General features: G+C 43.6%; 3 protein-coding genes across 5 annotated transcripts in view; 2 read left to right on the top strand and 1 right to left on the bottom strand.

Annotated features, from left to right (window-relative positions):
* Positions 1 to 1,191: 1,191 nt before the first annotated feature.
* On the top strand, positions 1,192 to 12,040 carry LOC143327380 (6-phosphofructo-2-kinase/fructose-2,6-bisphosphatase 2-like). Its single transcript, XM_076741681.1, has 17 exons — positions 1,192 to 1,306; positions 2,037 to 2,198; positions 3,141 to 3,266; positions 3,719 to 3,815; positions 4,050 to 4,116; positions 4,207 to 4,281; positions 4,367 to 4,423; positions 4,529 to 4,653; positions 5,361 to 5,568; positions 6,212 to 6,358; positions 6,441 to 6,545; positions 6,671 to 6,800; positions 8,404 to 8,466; positions 8,553 to 8,617; positions 10,169 to 10,369; positions 10,919 to 10,979; positions 11,066 to 12,040. The coding sequence occupies exons 2-16, from the start codon at positions 2,117 to 2,119 to the stop codon at positions 10,973 to 10,975; spliced, it is 1,605 nt and encodes a 534-aa protein (XP_076597796.1). The 5' UTR covers positions 1,192 to 1,306; positions 2,037 to 2,116; the 3' UTR covers positions 10,976 to 10,979; positions 11,066 to 12,040.
* A 1,516-nt stretch (positions 12,041 to 13,556) lies between these two features.
* On the top strand, positions 13,557 to 18,248 carry LOC143327032 (complement receptor type 1-like). 2 transcript variants are annotated; one of them, XM_076741160.1, is made up of 11 exons: positions 13,557 to 13,802; positions 13,898 to 14,095; positions 15,144 to 15,243; positions 15,330 to 15,403; positions 15,753 to 15,968; positions 16,054 to 16,245; positions 17,056 to 17,152; positions 17,262 to 17,335; positions 17,419 to 17,598; positions 17,726 to 17,911; positions 17,997 to 18,248. In XM_076741160.1, exons 1-11 carry the CDS (start codon positions 13,745 to 13,747, stop codon positions 18,020 to 18,022), a joined length of 1,401 nt encoding a protein of 466 aa, XP_076597275.1. In that variant the 5' UTR covers positions 13,557 to 13,744; the 3' UTR covers positions 18,023 to 18,248. The 2 variants fall into 2 exon arrangements, with proteins under 2 accessions (XP_076597275.1, XP_076597276.1); XM_076741161.1 differs by lacking the exon at positions 16,054 to 16,245 and having other exon boundaries at positions 13,561 to 13,802; positions 17,997 to 18,232.
* The window catches only part of scube3 (signal peptide, CUB domain, EGF-like 3), a 70,763-nt gene continuing 66,874 nt past the window's right edge, over positions 18,248 to 22,136 (bottom strand). For both annotated transcript variants that reach the window (XM_076741158.1, XM_076741159.1), the window contains 2 exons: positions 21,371 to 21,450; positions 18,248 to 21,077 (listed from right to left, as the gene is read on the bottom strand). In XM_076741158.1, coding sequence (XP_076597273.1) covers positions 20,925 to 21,077; positions 21,371 to 21,450 — 233 coding nt within the window. In that variant the 3' untranslated portion in view covers positions 18,248 to 20,924. The remainder of the gene's footprint in view (positions 21,078 to 21,370; positions 21,451 to 22,136) is intronic.

Here is a 22,136-nt window from a genome sequence, read left to right as displayed (position 1 = left end):
GGGAAAAACATGGTGACACCAGACTGAAACAAATGGAGAAACCCAGTTTGCACTGAAAAAAAAAAACCAATGCTTGCCTCACCCCCACAATGTGAGCATCCTTCCACCTCGCCTCCGCTCGTCCTCTCAGACCTCACCTCGAAGGATCCCTTGTGGTGATAACACATAAGATCTGATTCTCATCTACTCTGCAGCAATGATGGAGGGTTTAGCACCATGTATTCTTGCAGCTGAGTATTTGAGGAGTGCTTTCCAGATAATCTAATAAGCAATAGTAACTGAAGAAGTTTGATTCATGATGTGACACCAGCTGACTACAGGGTTTCCTGAGTGAGTGAGTGCAAGATTCACATTGCAGTGCTTAATCAGAAATATGACCACAATGAGAATGTAAGGACACCTTCCTGTCACACAATGGCTTCATAATACTCCAAAACACTGACTCCAGCACCATGCGACTGACTGAACATGAACTCTCTAAATTAAGTGACTCTCTCCTTTAATGCACAGGATCACGAGCGCCTCCTTCCGTCACAGCTACTGACCATAGCGCCTCCTGCAGTCCTCATAGTGAAGGCGCAATCTTCAGCAGAGGGAGCAAGTCAGCGGAAGCTAGCAACACAAGACTGCCTTCAAAATAAAATTAAATCATTACTTTTAATTATGTTACCATCTATCATTCAGGGTCTTTTGACGAGATTTTTCTCAGTCAGTCAAAATTCACTGCAATTTTGATAGAAATCTTGTTATCTTATCTTATAAAATATGATAGAACAATATATAAAATATATAATATATATAGTGAATAAAACAATGTATGATGCCATTTTGCATATAGAGCAGCTTTCTTTTACTTTTAAAACTTACAGTACATTTTGCTGCTATGCTAATACTTAGTGTGTATGTACTAAAACAATAAAAGTTTGCATGCAGGACATTTACTTCTAATGTTTTTCACCATGGTACAAGATGTCTGTACTTCTTCCACCACTGATTACAATATATCAAAAAAAATTTATAAATGAATTACTGCTCACAAATGCTAAATAGACGTATTTTATTTTATTTATCTAATACTTGACGTTATTCAAAAAAGTATTCCCAACTTTCCATAAAAGATTTTATTTTGGAATGCACAACCGGAAGCCGTAGCAGTGGTGAACTTCCGGTAGCAGCAGTCACCGGGAAGAAGGAGGAGCTAAAACTTCCGGGAAGAAGAAGGAGCCTCCGGCGGCGGTGAAAGCCGACTGTTGGCACCGTAACAAAGACCGAAAAGACGCGTATCTCCAGGCACCTGCTGTTTGAGGTCAGTACCGTCCCAGTCCCCCCCCCCCTCCCCGCTTCACTTTAACGCTCCGCAGCTTTTCTTTGTCTTTTTAAACGACATTTACTTTCCATAAAAGCAGAAGTGATGAACTTTGAGGGCCGAGAGTGAACGTTAGGGTTCAGTGTTAATGTGGAGGATCTGACGGACCTGCAGTGAGGCAGAACAGCACAGATGAAACGCCTGCTCTTTTACAGACAGGTGTCCTCCAGGTACAAATATTGACTTAATCTGTTACTTCACCGGTTTGGCCTGATTATACTTAACTAATTTGCTATGTGCGGCTCTGTGAACATGTCATCTTGGGCTTTGGGAAACGGTATTCGTCATTTACCCACTGTTTTCTGGCGTTTTATAGGTCAAACTGTGAATCAGTGAAGCGCCAAAATATACAACAGATTAATTGTTAGTGGCCCTGAAACAAGAGAGCAAGCAGCTGATCATTGATATAAAACAGTGGCATCATAATGGCTATTTTTTTCTCTTAACTGTTGTTGAGTTCATAGTGAGCTTGTAAAAATGACTTTTATCTCCCATGGCCGGTGTCCTCGATGGATTCCTGCATGTCTTCAGCATCCTAAAAGACATTACTGTATTATCACCTTACATAGCATCTGAGCATCGGTTGGCATTTGACTGTAAGCAGCTGTATCATCAGATGACATGATAGGTGTGACGATGATGATGTGATACAGCAACATCCTGTCCTCAGAGAGATGCTGGCCTCGTCTTACCAGTGACCACAGCTCGCTGTCCCCAGACCATCCGAGACAGGACGGCAGGACGCAGATCATGGCTGCCAGACAGCAGAGACCCGTGGACAGCCCAGCAGAGTCCAAGAGGACGGACGTGAGGACCAATGAGAAGAAGTGCTGTGAGTGTTTTTTTTTTTTTTTTTTTTTTTCCTCTGCGTGCCCTGAAGCTGAAATGTTGACTCAGTATCTGACACATTAACCTGTTCTGTATTAATTATTGAACTCTGTGCACTTCAACTATGGTTTTCTTTAATGTAACGCAGTAACACTGAGCTCCAAACAGTTCCTCTAATCACATTTCTCACTCTGCCGGCCATGAGTCAAGAGAGGCGATAAGCTTTCAGCGGGCATTGAATGTTAAATGTCAACTTTGACGCCCTGTCTGTTATTCAAAAAATGTGTACAGTGTGTGGGTGTATTTGTAACAGCAGGTAGTACACACATACCTTTAAAGCGCAGTGTATTGTAAAGAGCAAGGTCAATGATCAGCCATGTAAAAATGTCACCGAGCTCAGCTTGATTTTATCTCCTCAGTGAGAATTTGAGGAATCTTTACTGTGAGATGAATCTAAAACGATCCCGTCAAAATATGTCCTGAGCCCAAACATACTCCTGCCTGCCGTCTTGCTCTCACAGACATCTGTTAGAAAAATCTCCAGTCAAGTCTGGTCTCGCCTCTCACTTGTTTTCCCTGAGCTGAGGATGGTCCTCAGTGGGCCTGGACTGACAGAACAGGGAGAAAAAGAAACAGGGTTTCATGTCCCAAACAAGGTTACAGTGGAGCTGCTCACCGGGTAGCACAGCAGCAGGTCTTTGAGAAACATTAACCAGCCGTCGAGAGGTGACGACGGAAATGTTAAGAAACACGTTAACGTTGGACGTTGGATTATTTCACAACCCTCCCTCTTCTTGCTTGTGTGTGAGCAAGTTTAAAGCAAAAGTCACTTAACAGTTAATGAGGGGGGCGTGTAGGTCAGATATCTTTGTATGCTTAATAACAAAAGTCACTCTGTGTGTGTGTGTGTGTGTGTGTGTGTGTGTGTGTGTGTGTGTTGTTGCAGCTTGGGCCTCCTACATGACCAATTCTCCAACTGTAATAGTGATGATTGGGTTGCCCGCCAGGGGGAAAACCTACATGTCCAAGAAGCTGACACGCTACCTCAACTGGATCGGAGTGCCAACGAAGGGTCAGCACAGAGGCAGCACACGCCATGTTTGATCCCCGCTGTAACCTTTGATCCGTCCACAGGAAATGAAGCCGCTAAGAACCGGGTTCAGGTTTTATTCAGAGCCCCGGAGTCCTGGGAAATGTCAGAGTGATTGTAAAATGAAAGCGTTTCGTGATGTGCACCTGCAGGTAGCTTAAGGCAGGTTGGCACCCTGATCCATTTTTCCTTTATAAAGCCTGTTACGACATTCAGAGATATTACTTGACTGAAAATCTTGCGCTCAAGGCTATGTTGTTTTAATGTCGTCATATTTATGTCAGCGCCCCTGAATGAACGGCTCTGTTTGGAGTTGTGCACTTATGTTGTCATATAAACAGAATGCAGCACCGGGAGAACTGGTTTGAGGTGAGAACACACTGTAACCCTTGTCACGGTCTTTGCGTGTCTCTTTCTCTCTTTTGACTCTGCAGTGTTTAACCTTGGAGTTTATAGGAGAGAAGCCGTGAAGTCGTACAAGTCCTATGACTTCTTCAGACATGACAATAAAGAAGCAATGGAAATTAGAAAGTGAGTAAGACACATTCGTCCCCCTGCGTGTGCTCCAGGGGGCTTTCTGTCCTGATTACTCAGCTGTGGAAAACACCTGCTTAGCTTTCATGCAGGCTCGCCGTGCAAATGCCTCTTCTGACTGGGCAGTGTTTGTCTAACAAATGGGAATACAGTTATTACAGCACATTGTGTCTTGAAGATGCATTTAATGGCTTTGATTTCCCGATCGATGTTCTCTTTGTGTTTGCACAGACAGTGTGCCTTGGTGGCGCTGCAGGATGTCAAGGCCTATCTGAATGAGGAGGGAGGTCAGATCGCTGTAAGGACGCGCAGGACTGTGTCTGTATTTGCTGTTTGCGGATGTTAATTTAAATCTGATTTGGTCTGAATGTCCCCTGGTGTCTTTCAGGTTTTTGATGCCACCAATACGACCAGAGAGAGAAGGGAACTGATCCTTAATTTTGCAAAAGATAATGCATACAAGGTGAGAGATACGTTGATGTTTAGGTCATTTTAGCTCAGTTAATATATTTTTACATGAATTTCTAATGATTGCCGTCTTGTTTTAGGTGTTTTTTGTAGAATCCATATGTGACGATCCGGATGTCATCGCCACAAATATCCTGGTAAATGATGCATCCATGCCTTTGAGCTCAGTTACGAGCAGACTTTCATCCTGGAGTTGTTAGATGTCACCTTGAATCATCTCTACAAATGTGTCTCTCATAAAGGATGTGAAGGTGTCCAGTCCAGATTACCCCGAGAGGAACAGAGAAAGTGTCATGGAGGATTTTCTGAAGAGAATCGAGTGTTATAAAGTGACGTACCAACCTTTAGATCCGGACGAACACGACAAGTAAGAGGCCACTTTGTTCAGGACGCTTCTAGTTGCATTTCTGTGTGTGTCATTGTGTTGTCAAGAACATGTACTTGCAGAAACTGTCCAGCAGGTGGAGACAGAAGCTCATTTGTTGCACAGATGGTTGTTATCTTTAGTGGGTTTTGATTTGAGGAGCTGATACACAGTGTTTTGTTGTTTACTTTGTCAGAAGTTGAGGTCACGTGATTTCAGGAAAACCAGATTCAGAGGTTGTTTTTTAATTCTAACAGCTGTTAAAATAAAAAAAAACAACCTCTGAATCTGGTTTTCGCTTAATTTCTAAGTAAGTATTTAACTGACGATATTTAGAAATTAAGCAAAAACCAGATTCAGAGGTTGTTTTTTTATTCTAACAGCTGTTAAAATAAAAAAAAACAACCTCTGAATCTGGTTTTTGCTTAATTTCTAAGTAAGTATTTAAGTGACGATATTTTCAGAAAACCACATGGTATGTGTATTAAAATAAATGAAGTAACCCAGCTGAGAATAACCCCACATGCTTAATTTAACAGCTGTTGACCTTCCTGAAACTAATGCTCTGATGTGTGTGTTAGATGAAATATCAGGATATTTAGGCTACACCACAAGTACACGATATCCTCTCTCTACCCTTGAGTCACTTTCCAGATATGTTTGTATGATTGACTCACTTTCTGTTGTCCTCTCTTCGCCCTGACCCACAGGAACCTGTCCTTCATCCAGGTCATCAATGTCGGCCGCCGTTTCTTGGTCAACAGGGTGCAGGACTACATCCAAAGCAAAATCGTGTACTACCTCATGAACATCCACGTACACTCCCACTCCATCTACCTCTGCCGGCACGGAGAGAGCCATCACAACAAGGAGGGACGCATCGGGGGAGACTCTGAACTGTCGAAGAGGGGGAGACAGGTGCTTTAATCGGTCATCTCACCCCTATGTTCCTTTATGAAGATAGCAGCATCTTAAAAAGTCTTAAAAGGGTAGTTTGACATTTTGGGAAGTTCACGTATCACTCATATCTGTCTTTTTAAATATAAAGCTACAGCCAGCAGCTTAGCTTAGCTTAGCTTATCTTAGCTTAGCTTAGCATAAAAACTGGGAACAAGGGGAAACACGTAGGCTGCCTCGAATTCTTCTTCTTTTTCTTTTTCATGACTTAAACAAAAGAGATATAATGTGTTAATGAGCTATTAGTTTCCACCTGTTTCTAGTCATTGTGCTAAGCTAAGCTAACCAGCTGCTGGCTCTAGCTTCATGTTCATATATATGAGTGTGGTAGCCATCTTCTGATTTAACTCTTGGTAAGAAAGAAAGCAAATAGTGTTTATCAAAGTCTTGAACTAAACCTTTTAATATGACATGCAGCATAATTGAACAAGCTTTTATGAATTCGTATTATCTTGTGAAATCTACAATAAAGTTTCCAGCTTTGAAACTTCAGTTCGATGGTGTGAATAAACTATGATGAAGGCCATAATGAGAGACTTCATCCACTGTGTAACCTCTGTTCTGTGTTACGGTGTCAGCGCTAAAGTCTCTTTCCTGTGTTCAGTTTGCAGCAGCTCTGAAGGGTTTTGTGGAAGAGCATCATCTGACGGACCTGAAGGTTTGGACGAGCCAGCTGAGACGCACCATTCAGACGGCAGAGGAGCTGGGAGTTCCCTACGAGCAGTGGAAGATCCTGAATGAAATAGATGCTGTACGTCCCCCGATTCCTCACGGAGAGGACGCAGTGAGGGTGTGTCACAGATTCTGAGTGTTTTTATGACTTTGTGCTTCAGGGAGTGTGTGAAGAGATGACGTATAAGATGATTGAGGAAACATACCCAGAGGAGTTTGCCTTGAGGGACCAGGACAAGTACCATTACCGCTACCCTGGAGGAGAGGTAAGAGCTGCGTCTTCCCTCCAGAGTGATGCCTGACCGCTCATGTGTGATCTATGAAAACTAACCCAAAGAGAGCAAAACTGAACTGTATCATTTGATTTCATGAACCGTTCCTCCCTCCGCAGTCCTACCAGGACCTGGTTCAGCGGCTGGAGCCAGTCATCATGGAGCTGGAGCGACAGGGCAACGTGCTGGTCATCTGTCATCAGGCCGTCATGCGCTGCTTGCTCGCCTATTTCCTGGACAAGAGCGCAGGTTAAATGCACAAACATGAACGTGATGCATGCCTCGACAGAGCCTTGCTTTCCAAAGACACATTTACTGCTGAGTCTAAAAGCTGTTTTTTTATCACTTATCTAAAACCTCTATGATAATTTTACTCAAGGGACACGTGTTTAACGGTGCTTTAGCAAAACAGCTTGGTGAAGTAATTCAAGGCCTTATTATTGCCCTGAGCGCTGAAAAATAGTGTCAAGTTGCAGCTAAACTAAACGTTTCTGAGGGGGCTGTTGAAGACGCACTGGAGAGATATTCAGTACCACCTGAAGTCTAATATATCAAGTGAAAGCCTTAATGAGGCAGCAAAGCTTCTGCAGCCATGATACAAAGCTAACTGCACAGGAAATGCTCCACTCTGTACTCTAAAACACAACTGGCAAAGTGCTGCTGGAGTGGGCGAGTAACAATTTGCAAACCGCACCACGATTACAAAAACATGCACAAGGGCTCTGTTTTTGTTGAAGTGACATGCAACAGTACAACATTCAGGCCCGTTTGTGACCTTGAAATGTGCTTTTCTCCTTCGTCTGCTGCCTTTGTGGGTTTGTGATGGTGCAGTTAGCAGGCCAATGAAATGAGCGCAGCGCCTGAACGTTTGTGTTGTAGAAAATTTATTTATATACAGGAACACCAGACAGCTGCAAACTAGTCAGACTGGTCTTTTCCAGCCGTCGTATGACCTTGTTCTGGAAGTCCATGTGTCCTAACAGGCTTAGACATACAGGAAGTGAGAGGCTTGTAAGGAGGTGCCATGTGTAAGCTTCAGACCACTGCAAAGACCTGTTCAAAATAGACTCTCACAGCAATTAGATCTCTAATTACAGCAGAGGTTTACCTGAGGGTGCTTACAGTGAACTGGGTGAACATGTGACAGAGCACAATCATGGCTGTAAATCCCTGGACCAAATGTGATCAGGGATGGGAAGGAATTCCTGTCTGCCACAGTGGATCTGTAGGTCGGATGAAGCCTCGTTTGATGCACCTCCAACACTTCTTGGATGCTGATGTTCTCCACAGTGTTTAACAAGAAACATACGGTACATACAGTGCTGTGTATGGTGATATCTGTGGGGTGTCTTTTCTGCCTTAGTGGAGAATTCTTGTTTGAAGCAGTGGATTCTTGGCCTTTGAAGCTCGTACATCTTAAAGAATGACGCGTGCATGTAAATACATAAAATAACCGTGTTGAAATGGGCATGAGGTGAAAAAACGTGAATCATGAGTGGGCGTTAGTGTGGAAAATGCAGCTCAAAAACAAATCCGTCATTAGGCTTTGGCTGACGCCTTTCATCAGGCAGCAGAGGAAGCGGTCACCTCTGCAGCATCTGTTTAAAGTCTGAACCACAGTGAAAGCCGCCAGTGTGGGTGCAGCTCTGACTGGCGATTTATCCCACTGCATCCTCCTGTGGGACGCATCTTAACTCAGCAATCGTGTGCTGTTTGTTATAAAGCGCAACATGAGCTTTACAGAGTGACATGTCATCCCAAACATGGAGAGAAGTCCTCTCACAAACACAAACATGACTGGACACAACCACAGCGCAGAAAGTCTCAACTGTTTTTGTTTTCCTCGGCACAGATGATCTACCATACTTGAAGTGTCCCCTGCACACTGTCCTGAAGCTGACCCCTGTGGCTTATGGTAAGTCACGTCACTGTTCATCAGCAAAACCTAACTTTTTCCTTCGTGGGGTCATGACCAGTTTGTCTCCTGTCTCCCTCGACCAGGCTGTAAAGTGGACCAGTTTGACCTGAAGGTGGAGGCTGTCAACACTCACAGGGACAGACCATTAGTAAGCTCCTCACCTTTTTATCATTGTGTGACATAAACACGCCGTCGGTTCGCTCTGTCCGTGGTCGTGTCCGTGCAGCCTGAAGGAGAAGTTTGACCCTGGACGAAGCACTCTGACCAGGGCTGCCTTTGAACAGTCAAACCAAAATTGCACACTGCTGTTTCAGCTTTCAGGACCCGGATACTGTCTCTCAGACGTCCTGGCATCAGATGCAAAAAACTCTATTTAGGTTCTCAAGAAAAACTCTGTGTACTCACAGAGAGAAACAAGGATAAGGGCATGTTTATATTTTAGGCTTTAGAAATGTCATTGTGAAAGTAGCCTCACGTGCACGATCTCTGACTTCCACAGCCGTTTAAAGAGGAGAAACCACTTAGACGTAGTTTAACATTTTGGCAATCTTGCTTTCTTTTCCAGAGTTAGTTGAGAAGATTGATACCGCTCTACATATGAGGTGACAGCTAGCAGCCAGTTAGCTTAGCTTCGCATAAAGACTGAACATGGGGGAACAGCTAGCCTGGCTCTGTCTGAAAGTAGTAAAATCCTCCTACTTGTGCCTCTAATGCTGTGTGGGTGTCTATATTTTGGCTTGGCGCAAGAAATAATCCAGCACGTAAGCCTCAGTAAAAGCTACATTAAACACACAAGATGTAAAATGTTAATTGCAGTGTGTCAGAGGTGCTGGTAGGCAGATTTAGATAGAGCCAGGCCTTAAAGTGTAATGAGTAATTCACTATTGCATGTGAGAATTGAGCACGGCTCTGACTATTTACAGCGCCTGTGTTCTCATGAATTCATCACATGTATATAAACCATCATCAAACACCAGAAAAAGCAATTAGTGATGGGTCTGTTGAGAGATTAACAAGTATAAAATGAGGAGAACATAAGAACAGGGAAAAAAACGACGCCTTCAGTGTGAATAAAGAGAATAATCACACTGAGCAGACAAAAGCGCTTAATGAAAATGAAGTTTAATGAATGTGTGACAGGCAGCTCACTCTGTGTTAATCAGAGCTTTTTAGCTGAAAACAGCTTCCTGCCTGATGAGGACAGTCTGTGTAAAATCAAAACAGTGAGCTGAAAGACGCTGAAGTGCTCCGCGGAGGGTTCAGGTTCATCACTGTGAGCCAGTTCAGCCATTGTTAGTATAAGAATGCTAATCAGGGCTGAATGCTCGTGTGTAAATCCGGGAATCCCCGTGTCACACATCCCCGTGCCTCTGGTTTAGTTTCCTAATCAGACGGGTTTATATCTGCTCCACAGTTTGTGCTGATGAGTGACGAGTGTTGAAACCTAGACAGAGTGGGTGGTGGCACGTAACCACACTCACCGAGGAACCTCGTAAACGGGGTGAGAAATACTCCGACTGAGACCGACATCACAGCAAGCCTTCACGGCTGTTTGTCTCTGCAGCAGTGTTTCTGTCTGTGCCTTCTCACTGTCACTCTCACCGCAGCACACGCTGATTTCAGACCCACAGCAGGAGAGGTCAGATGAATAAAACATGGCTTGAAACGTCCACCTTCGCTCTTCTTCCTCACTGATCAGAATAAAGCCAGAACAGACGCCGTGCTGCCGGCTTTCCACCGACGGAACAGCTTCACTCCGCTGTCCAGCCAAGACCAGATCAAACGACCCCGTCTGTACAGCGTGGGCAACCCTCCGCAGGCCCGCACGTCCCAGGCCCCCACTTTACCCAGCATGCAGTTCTCTGAGGCGTCCGAGGGGGCAGAGCTGCTACAAGGCGAGGTCAGTGCTGTGAATGCTGCGGTGTGTAAAAGAGCTTTAAACATGTTTTAAATGGAGGGAAAGTAAATGGGATGGACGGAGAAGTGTCTGAGTGCAGATGCACGCAAACCCTGCACCAGTTATGGCTCTGGACATACTGGGACATTAACGTGAAACTGGGAATGTGGTGAGGAGAATGGGAATAAGAGATGATTAAATGTTAAGTGTGTCAGGATCTTCACAGAAAAACTAAGGAGCTAAAAGCTAAGAGCAAGTGAAAGATGTTATCAGCTGATTGGAGGTGAAGTATGAAGCTTTATGGCTGTTTTTTAACTAAATGTAGTTTTTTCCAGTGTGCTTTTTGCCCACAAAGTGACCTTTTATTAATTTCACTGCACTTCAAAGACAGGAAAGGGACAGAGAGGGAGTGTTTGGCTCTGGCTGCTGAGCTCATATTTTAATGTTAGTGCAGTAGTTCAGTCAGCGCCAGTCCAAACAAACACCTCATTCCTCTTTTGGTTTGGTGTTTTCATTAATCTGCCTCCTCTCCCGTCGCTCTGCATCCTGCAGGACTCTGTGAACGGCTTCAGCGCTGCAGCAGACGCCAACGACTGCGTTCGCACTTAAAGAGGTATTTTCAGCCTTTTTCCTCACATCTGTCTCGTGGGACGTCTGAACTCTCCTCCTCACGCCTTCTTCCTTCCCCACTTCTCTCAGGCTTTTCTCCACACGGGTGTGTCACCAGACCTGAGGACCAGCAGTAAAAAATGCCAGCTTCAGCCACCACCCTCCACATCTGTGTCACCCTGAACCTGTTATCTGTTTGGTTTTTGTAATGCGTGTTAGCGTGAGTGTGCACCGCCATACATGAATGAATGCCTTTGCACAACAGCCTTCAAATCCACCTCAGATACATAATGTAAAGATGTGTAGTGAAGAAAGCCCATCCATTAGCACACTCCACACACTGTAGTCTACAGTCACATGATGCTGTGTTAGACGTAGAACCTGTTGATTGTAAGCTGTATACCTCATTCGAAGCTCTCTGTCAGACTGTGCCTCTGTTGAAGGAAGCCATGCACAGCCTTAGTTTTTCCTCTTAAAGCTACTTATTTAAACATTCCCACGAAATGTCCATCCTTTCCTCGGGTGGGCTGACGAGATGTAGTAATAACTTTATATGGAGGTGTCATTTCAGGCGTATTAAATGGAGGCTGGGCTCACAGCTGTAGAAAGAAAAGAAACAGTTCGTCTCGCCCCGTAAAAGGCAGCAGCTCCACTCATTCCCCCTCTTCTCTCCAGCCATGCCTGCCCGGACGCGGTGCCTTCTGCTCAAACAACAGCTTTAATACGTTCAGCCGCCCACTGTGATGGTGTGAAGCTGATCTCATTTGAACTCCACAAAACCGATGCAACCGGTTTTAAGCACGACCATGTAGAAAACATCCATCCACACGACTTTGATTTTAATATGAGGAACGAATTAATCGTTTAAAAGTGCCTTTATTTAAAGGACTGCGAAGCTGTGACCGTTGTAATCAAGAGTATTTAAAATATTTTAGCATCCACGTGATACACAAGTGTGTGTTTCACCTTAACTGAAGGATCGGCAATAAATCTGGACGTCTTAAAGAGTCTCATTGCACTCTGTGCTGTACGTGTTTCATGCAATAAAGTTAATTTTAAGCATTTTTTTTTTTCCCACTGGCTTCTGTATTTTCCAGAATCTTCAGTTTGGTGAAGAAGTGTGTGTGTGTGTGTGTGTGTGTGTGTGTGTGTGTGTGTGAGCTCATTGGGAGTATCCTTCCTGTTTGGTGGACTTTATGTCCCCAATGAGCGGAGACACGGACATCACCCACACTCAGAAACAGAATGTGACATGCACAATGTTTTACTGTGTTTCACACATCTGTCAAAAAAAAAAAAAAACATGTAGATAATTAGGCGTTGATGATAAGATGTGGTGTTGGTCAGAATGATGTTTATTTATTATTTCAGCGAGAATGAGACAGAAATTAGACCATTTCTAGTGTTTGTAACCAATGAATTGATCCATTTTGTGCAACAGGATTTTCTTCATCCAACAGATTCAACGCTGACATCCGGTATGATCACAAACACGATCACAGAATCACTCCTGACCTCTTATACATCTGTAAATACACACAGAGCCCAGAGCTGCACGCTCAGCCCTGAAACAGGAGTTTACATGAATATGATGAGTCATCAGGGAAACGTCGAGCAATCAGTCGTATTTTAGAGAATTTAATCTGCGAGTTTCTGTGACGCCTGAAACGACCCTGAATGAGTGGATTCAGATAAAAAGCTCTGATTAATTTCCAGGCTGATTGCAGACGTTAAACAAAGAATCGGCTACGGATATTTACAGAGAAAGAGATGCACACCAATGTGTTTGTCATTCTCAGCTTTAGAGAAAAATACTATTGAATAAACAAAAAAAACCTGCACATTTTATGTGATTACAGCCTTTAATGAATGAAGCTTTACCTGGATTCAATTTGCTTTGAGCTGTCCAGCTGCTGAGGAGTCCAAACATGCTGTTGTTGTTGTTGTTTACTGTGTCACTCTTCAGATGGAAGTCCAGCTGCCAGACACTTTGCAGATTACAACTCATGAAGACCTCAAAACACAACTTTTGTGGCTTCTGACCCCTGAAGACGAAGCGACGTCTTCTCCTGACCTCATGTCACAGGTTGCAGAGACTTTGATAGATGGATAAATACATTATTGATCCCCTACGGGAAATTACAGTGTTGCAGCAGCAGCAGCTCACATATTTCATAACACACATGACTTACACTAAGCTGACCTGAGGTACGTAAGAAAAACACTTAAATACACACGTGCACAGAAACTACAGCACTAGGTGGAAAAATAGAAGAAGAAAACAGAATTAAGACTCACACGTTGATGAGTTATGAATCGTGTTTCCCTCTAAAAGTGTTTAATTTGGACATTTTTTCAGACGGAAAATTAAACTATCCACTATGTTCCAACAAAACGGGAAGAAAAGAAAAGCCTTCACTCATTAATCATCACAAATTAAGGTGATTAGTGCCGGTGTGATGATTCTTGAGCATCTGCATATTTTACACTTTGTGTAATAATGGTGGTTCTGTCAGGACTTTAGGCTGGTTTTAATGGATTCTCAGAAAAATAAAGGAAGTATTGTCTCTGTTTGACAGATTTGAATGACCGTCAGTAGTAATGCTCGTGATAAATAGTTTGTGTTATGTGTCGTGTTCGCTGCTGTCCTCCCGTCTTCTCGTCTGTCTGCTTTATTCCAGCTCCTCAGCTGGGCTGTGCCACCACTCCTCTATAAATTGCCTCATCTGATCCTGCTGTGACCACTTTGAGATCCTCCTGTAGAGCAGCATGAGGAGCGCCGCCCGGACTGTCAGCCTCGTCTCAGCGTTTCTTTTACTCGCTTCAGGTAAATTGAAGACAAATTTTCGCAAATTGTGATTGTTTTGGTATTTTTTTTTTTTTCTGACGGTAGTTAATCTTCCAAAAAAAATGACAAAATAGCTCAGGAGCCGAAGAAATGCTCTGCACCGCCGGAGTACCCGCACACCAGGCTGGACGCCAGATTCAGCGGAAAACTGAAGTTCGGCAGCGGGGAGAAGGTTTATTATGACTGCGCCGAGGACTTCACTCCGTCCAGAGGCTTCCGAGCTGTGCAGTGTGTGAACGGAAAATGGAGCAAACTGACTCTGAAATGCGAAAGTAAGTGTCTGACACGCGTAGTTCATCATGAAAGGGCCGAGGAAACTGCCAGGGGCTGTTTTTGGACGGTGGATGGTTGATTTGTTTGAGATTTCAGCTGATTTTAAGGACCAAAGCTGCCTGAGGCCCTCTAGCGGCCATAAGGTAAAACTACGTGTAATTCCAGTACAGTTAAAGGAAAAAAAAAAAAAAAAAAAAAAAAAAAAGACATTTAAAGAATTGTTTGAAGGCCTACAAATATGCTTAAAATAGAGAGAAAAAGAAAATGCGTGGGTTTGTCTAGTCAGCTTTTTTCTTCGGAGTTAGTTCACATCTTGGAGCACACAGATTAAAATGCAGCCTTCAATAGTGCAAACAGAGTTTCAGCACTTAAGTGTCTTCATCAGAGTCAAAAACTCATTTTTTTGAGTTGAGAAGCACCTGATTCAGCTACATACCGTTGGACTGCTTTATCAATACCACACACTCACGAGAGTTGGTTGCTTTAATTGTTTCAGCCATGCTGACGCTCATCCTTTAAACCTAAGTTATTATATAACGTTAATATTAGAGTGTGAAAGGCAAACAGAAACAGGTGTCTTAACAATCCCTGAAACTGACTCACTTTATATTCACAGTCTTCAGGTAACTTCTGCGGTTTGTTTGCTGGCTGCTGACAAGAAAATAAGAAAGTGTGTCTCTTATGTCCTGTTAACTGTTGAAGGAAACCGTCTGCCTCGTCTGTTCGTAGTGAAGTCAGATGAGCTTTTCATGGATTTGTGTTTGGTGAAGTCAGTCTACTCTGCTCCTCCAGGTGCTTGAAATTCACCCCCTGCAGGTCGCTCCCTCACCTGATTAACACCTGCTCTGTCCAGTAGAGTCAAAAGGCAGCTAATCAAACGTTTTTGATACAGAATGAGACAAATCAACGGCTGCTCGCACTCAGACGCAGCTTCATCACAAATGAACACTTAAGCAGACCAGATGTCTGCTGTCATGGGGTCTTGTAACAAATCTGATTCCCTGATTCCTGTTTTCATTCACTCTCTCTGCATCTCATTTTTAACAGAGGTATCATGTGGCAATGCCGGGGAACTACTGAACGGAGAGTTCCACTATGAAGGGAACTCGCTCATCGGGGAGAAGGTTTATGCTGTATGTGACGAAGGGTGAGTCTGGAGGAACCCCTGTCAGACAGACGTGGTCAGAAAACGCCTGTGAATTTGTGTTTGACTGCATGCGTCCGTGTTGACAGGTACACTCTGAAAGGACTCAGCTATATGATCTGCAAGAAGTCTGGCTGGACCGGCGACTTCCCATCATGTGAAGGTGGGCAGCGGTGGATTAGAGCCTTCTTACTCATGATCTGAAACCCATTCATGCTCTTACGCACGGTGGCTGCTGCACCTTAAGACTTGATCTTCAGTGGGTGGTGTTAAGATGAGTAACTACTGATGCACAGGGAGGTGATTCACTTTAATCCCTTCATTCATGTTCACAGATTTTCCCTGATAGTAATAAAGGTGTGAAAATAAATAGATTTGCTGACATGTAACTGACTTTAAATAAGCCAGTCGTGTCGGTTTAGCAGGATTGTGGGTTGCAGATACCGTCTTGAACTTTTCATTGAGGTGAGTCTCAGACTGTTTTAAAATGAACAGGATTTAAATCTCCTCAGAGGGAGAGGTCACCTGCTCCACCCCTGCGGTGGCCAACTCCGTGAGCGGCGGCGGAGCTGCTTCTGTAAGGCGCGTGGGAGACAACGTGACCTTCACCTGCAGCGAGGGCTTCCAGCTGGAAGGAGCTCAGGAGATCACCTGTGGTCCTGGAGGCCAGTGGCAGCCTCAGCCGCCTCAGTGCCTGCCGTCACCTGATACGTTACCTGACACAGAAGGTGAGTTAGTGTTTCCGGTCTGATGAACTGTCTCAGTGTAGAGCTGGTGTCTGAATGGACGCTTTACGCTCTGCACGACCTTCAGGTGGATGCCGCGTGCCGGCCGCCGTCGGCAGCTCCAACGCCCACCTCGCCGACAAGTACTTCACGGTGACATCTTTTGCTTCCGGCGACAGCGTCCATTACGTGTGTGACGTTGGATACGTCCAAGCAGGCGGCAGCAGGTATCGCAGGTGTAACGAGGGAAAGTGGACGCCGCTGCTGCTGAGATGTGAACGTGAGAAGTCTTTATAATCCTTCACACTCGGGCCTGTTTTTAAAGCTTTACCAGTGCTTTTCTACTTCACTGAAGATCTGAAGTGTTTGGAAAACTGGTGGTTAAAAGTTATTTCTCTTTAAAGGATGATTCCAGGGTTTTTTTTGTTTCACTACTGCTAACATTTCCACAGTGTGCTGGAGTGATTTAGCTTTTTAATGTTGTTAAGTTAAGTTGAGTTAAGTTGTTTGAATGTTGTCAAACCTCCCAGGCAGTCAGTAATTCACAATATAACTCAGGACACTTTATATCAGGGCTAGATTGTAATGGGTTGCCAGATCCTTAAAATAAATAAAAGTATGAATACTAGACTGTTAAAATGCTCTGGTGCAAGTAAAAGTCCTGCATGCAAAATGTTCCTGAGGAAATGTCCACTGTGACTGTTATACTGTTTATATCATTTATTATCTCATTGTTAATCACCTGTGCATTAATATAAAAGCAGGATTTTACTGTTAGTCGAGGTGGAGCTCATTTTTAACTACAGCATTTCCACTCATGATTCTTTTCATTTTTAATTAATACGCTGGTTATGTTCTCTGCTAATCAACTGATAATTTGGTTTGGAAATGTTGAGAAATGCTTTACAATTCCCAAAGTGGAAAGCAGAAAATCTTCACATGAAATACTTGTTTTGGGTTTTTTTTTTTTTTCAATCGACTAATTGTTTGAGCTGTACTTGTCTATGCTGTCAGGTATTGTAATTTATATCAAAATATCATCCAGGTGTATACATAAAGAAACCTTCTCCTCCTCTTTCACCCTCTGAAGGAAAGCCCTGTGGCTCTGCAGGAGAGATTGTAAATGGACAGTTTACTTACACTGGAGTGGAGTTCGGAGACACTGCCACAGCTGTCTGTGACGAGGGGTGAGGAAACGCGTCCTGCGCTGCTTTCTTACACTGTTATTCTTTACACTTCAGAGATTTAACTTTCTCCAGCTCTGAAAATGTGACTTTACATCCATCCTTCCATCAGACATCGTCTTGTGGGACACGCAACCAGACGCTGCCTGAGTCAAGGCTGGGACCGACGAGTCCCCGCCTGTGAAGGTGCGCTGACCGTCCGTGTCGCAGCAGCATTCGCCCGGTGGCCTTCACGTCCTCTTCCTCTTACGCTGCTGTTTCTCTTCCAGCTGTGGAGTGTGAAGCGCCTCCGGAGGTGACGAACGCAGAGATGGAGGGCCATCAGGAGACGCCTCACACATACAGGAGTGTCATTCGCTATCGGTGTCGTGTGGGGACCCTTCACGGACCGAGGGAGATCTGGTGCACCGAGGACGGGACGTGGAGCGCTGCTCCTCCGACATGCAAAGGTCCCTGAAGCTTTTAGTGTCGCAGCACTGTTTGACAAAAGTTCAACATTTTATTTCCACGTCTTTTTTTTTTTTTTTTTTTTTTTTTTTTTGACACGATTCGAGTAAAAGCTCTGTTTCCTCGCAGAAATCACATGTCCATCTCCAAGAGCGCCCGGCGTCTTCTGGGCAGGAGTTCGGAAAGAGCGGTATCAATACCGGGACACGATAATCACGCACTGTTACCCGGGTTACGCAGCGACCGGGCCGAACGTCATCACCTGCGGCAGCGATGGCCGGTGGTCCCCTCGCCTCCCCAGCTGTACACGCACAGGTAAGTCATCAACTCCTCGTATTTGAGATGCTTGACGTTAGTTTTCCAGCACTTTAAAATCCTGATTCCCCACCTGTTATTTCAGCACGTCGCAACTACTGGAGGCACTAATTTGCTCTCTGAACCTACAATAATCAACCTGCTTAAACTGTTCACCAGCAGTCAGCGGAGGAGGAACTCTAACAAAGCTACACACTGTCTTCCTTCTACAAGACGTAATCCGTTATAAAATCCACCTTTTTAATATTGCACTAAGAGTGATTTATATTTTCTTATTTGCTCGTAAAACGTGTATAAACTCATTATAAAGACATTAAAATATGTTTGAAATGAAGCTGAAGTACAGTATGTTTATTTCGATAAGTGTTTTGGGCAGTAACAAGTACAAACCTGTTTCATTCACCTCTGTACATAGTTTTTTTTTTTCTTTTTCTTTTTTTTTTTTACAGTTGATAATGTTATGTGTATCATCTCTATAGACTAAACGGTGAGTGAGCATTTCATGAACAAACAAGCTACAAGAAAATAAGAACACCAATTCCATTCATTTAAAAAGACAATACAAAAATCCAGACATTTCTTTACATGAGCAATTACAATTCAAGTGCAAATATCATTATCAACTCTATGATACATCATAGCAAACTCTCGTTTAAAAGGCAACAATTCAAAAAAAAAAATCAGGTTGCAGGAAAGAAGCTGATTCTGGTCAGAGGGGGGGGGTTTCGGGGCCGAGCGAGCGTGGCCTGAACCTGTGGCTGAAGTTAATGAGACGTGTAAGTTTTACAACGTGGTCGAAGTCCCTTTGTGTCATCCTGAAGTTTGGGCGCATCACATGAAGTGCACCATCTCACTTATCTTTTATTTACACGAGCGGGGGCAAAATATAGTCCCCGAAATAATAATAATAATAATATTCATTGGATATCCGAGAGCAGGCGTCGACTCTTTCTTCAGGGGGTTGAATGTACAGGTGAAGGAGTTGGGATTATAACGGGACCAATCTGACTGCAATGACTTAATAACTTTAAAGGAACAGTCCTTAAATTTTGGGAAATGCTTACTCGCTTTCTTGCAGAGAGTCACTGCACCCGACCAAGAAATAGTGCAACACAGCCTCCTCTAAGACTGACATTAGTGTTTACACTGATTTAACTGAGATGAAACGCGTTAGTTAGTGAGCTTTAAAGGTGCCGATGTCCAGATTCTGTTTCCTTTAAAGAGCCTGGCTAGCTGTTTCCCCTTGTTTCCAGCCTTTATGCTAAGCTAAGCTAACTGTCACACGGCTGTGGCTTCATATTTAGCGTTTAGCTCGTCTGACTCTTTGACAAGAAAGCAAATAAGCGCATTTCCTAAAAATGTTGAACTATTCCTTTAACTATTAATTATAACATTATATTTTTAATTATTTTACCCTGTTTTGAAATCACAAACAATATTTTCTACGTTTTTTTTCCTTTTTTCTAAGTTTTTCTCTGCCCGTAGTGACTGATAAATACTTAATACACTATGTCGCAGCACGACTGCAGCCTAAAACGTTTCACAGGCTTCGTTTGGGGTCACAATTGGGTGTAACCAAAATTTAAGGTGTGGTATTCATTGCACTTTGTATTACGATGGGGCGTCGTGTTCTGAATTTAGTGCACAAAACGAAGTGACCCGCCCTTTTCCTGGGCGGTCTTTGGAAGAGCTGTCTTCATTGGGACAGATTAAAATGTGAGTGGGGTGTTTTTTTGGGGGGAGGGGACTGTCTTTGGATTTGAGATGGGCGGGACATCAAGTGACTTTTTTTTTTTCTTTCTTTCTTTTTTTTTGAAGGGGGGGGGGGGGGTCCTGCGAAAGAAAATTAGGATCAAAGAATTCAACCCTCGTCTAATTTATTTTCATTATTTACAAGATTGAAATAAAACCACGCTAAAACTGGTCGTCCACAGACAGACGGGCAATGTGAGATTATCGACTTACTGTGAGGAAGAACTGAAGTATTTCAGGTGTGGAGCTTCCTGTTTGTTTCAAACCTAGAGACTATTAGAGTGTCGAGTACATCAGAAAGACAATATGAGATTGAAGAATTAAAGTGACCTTTTAAAAGAAGCAGCAAACATAATGTCCCTCAAAGACATTTCTCTCTCTCTCTCTCTCTCTCTGAGACATGTTCCACTAGACATCACATTATCTCATTTCTGTGGCTCTCACCATTATTAGTTTGTTATTCATCTCCCAAATGTCCACTATGTTCCTGGATCAATAAACCAGCTTTTTTTGTGTTTGTTTTTAAGTTGGCTTAGATTAAAAAAAGAGCAACAGAAATTATCTGAAGGCTGGAAAACGTCAGTAGAGTCTAGACAGACGGAACAAAACATAGATTAACTGTTTTAACAGTAAGACCCTTGGAAACTGCTCTAAGAGCTCAAATATAGTAAGGCTTTGAACGACGTGGAGGCGCAGCTGCGACATGAATTTAACAACCGCTCCTCCTCGAGGACAGCACACAGACGCTGAAGATGGAACCAGGGTTACACAACACTTACACAACACTTACAGTCATACTTAATGGTAGGAGTTGGAGCTCAGACCGCATATTTAAACAAATACAAGCTCAAACCGCGCACACAAAATGTCACTCCTACTGTCTGAAATGGGCGTTTCTATTGTTTTGTTTTTCTTTTTCTTTTTCTGGTTTCATTGCACAACACAATAGAAACCAAACCCACTCACATACTCTACATCCCCACTAAATGCTTGAGCTCGGGGCTGCAGACCTGTTCTGAATGGACGCTGACTTAAAAAAAACCTAAAAGACAAATGATTTTCAGTATTTCTCAGGTCTGCATAGTGTTTATTGTCGAAGCCTATGGGAAAAAAAACAAGAGAAGGTAAACATACTAGTATGTTTGAAGTCCTGTCGGAGTTGCGGGGTGTGGCCTGTAGGTGGAGGGGGATGTCGTGGAGGGGGATGTCAGGGAGGGGGGGTAGGGGTCACGATCCGGTGCCTCAGCAGCTGAGCGGCGTTTTACTTGTAAGGTCGCAGGAAAGCCGACACTTTGCTGCTTATGAGGCGTATGAAGGAGCGAGGAAGCATCTCGTTGGACTCCCGAGTGGTGTACTTAAAGTAGTTGTTTGGGTGAGCCAGCACATCAAAAAGAGTCTTAATCAGTTTTTTATCCTGCAGGGAAGAGCAGACAGGTGTAAACGTGACACCGAAACACAGATTTCTGTCCTTAACAACGGTTTGAAGCTCTTACACAATGCTGCAAAACACATTACTCACCTACCATAAGACGACATTAACAAATCTTCAATACTGATGCAGCGTCTGACTTATACAAGAACTATGTCTGTCCAGGACACCTTTCACATGCAGCTTATTGCTTCACTGAATCGCCTCTCTCAGCTTTTATGCACCAACAATGAATGAAGCCAGAATTGAAAACAGTGAGAAGAAGTAAAAGCGCTAACCTTGAGGATTTCTTGATGGTTTTCTGAGGCATACAGTCTTCCATCTCGCACTATGTCCTCTACCAGCTGCTCGTAGTCCTCTGAATTCAGAAAAATAGCACAAAGCACAATTTAAAGTGCTGAAAATGGGGCACGTGTATCCAAAAAAACAGGTCAGGTGGTGAAATAATATGAATGCACAGGCTTGAAAAACTCCCTGTGACTTCTTATTTTCAAACCATTAAAAGTAAAAGCTGCACTGTGACATTGAAGAGCCACTTCACCCACGTTAAAACAGCATGTTTCCTCGCAGCAATGCTCATACTTCTGGTTTTATTTTCCCTGGTTTTGAGATATCCAGCTGAGATTTCCACCTCCATCCGAATATGATGGAGATGGATAGAAATCTGTTCGCAGCTCTCACAGAAATTACTTTTAAAAATTCATGCTGCAACATCTTTTTTGCCTCAGCAGCAGCAGCGGACCTGTTACTTCATGTAAAACCACAGAACACACTGTCAACAGTTGTCACAGGGACTATTTAGAGGGCTGAGAGAAACCAGGTCGCTGTTCCCGGAAAGACGGGCTGTCTTCAGTGTTGTAAGCAGAGCTGGACTGATAGCTCAGCCAGGCCGGTATTAGCACACTGCAGAGAAGTAATAAGCAACAGGAAATTGCAAGACAGATTTGTTTGAAGCGATTTAGAAACTGTCACAGTTACATTGTTTGTCCACCAGAGGGGGCTGGCAAGTTTATTTTTCAACTGTAAAATGTCCTGCTGAGCATG

This window comes from Chaetodon auriga, chromosome 10 (genome assembly GCF_051107435.1).
Source record: "Chaetodon auriga isolate fChaAug3 chromosome 10, fChaAug3.hap1, whole genome shotgun sequence".
NCBI classification, from domain to species: Eukaryota; Metazoa; Chordata; class Actinopteri; order Chaetodontiformes; family Chaetodontidae; genus Chaetodon; species Chaetodon auriga.
Note: the sequence above shows the minus strand (reverse complement) of the source record. Positions and strands in the feature narration are given on the sequence as shown.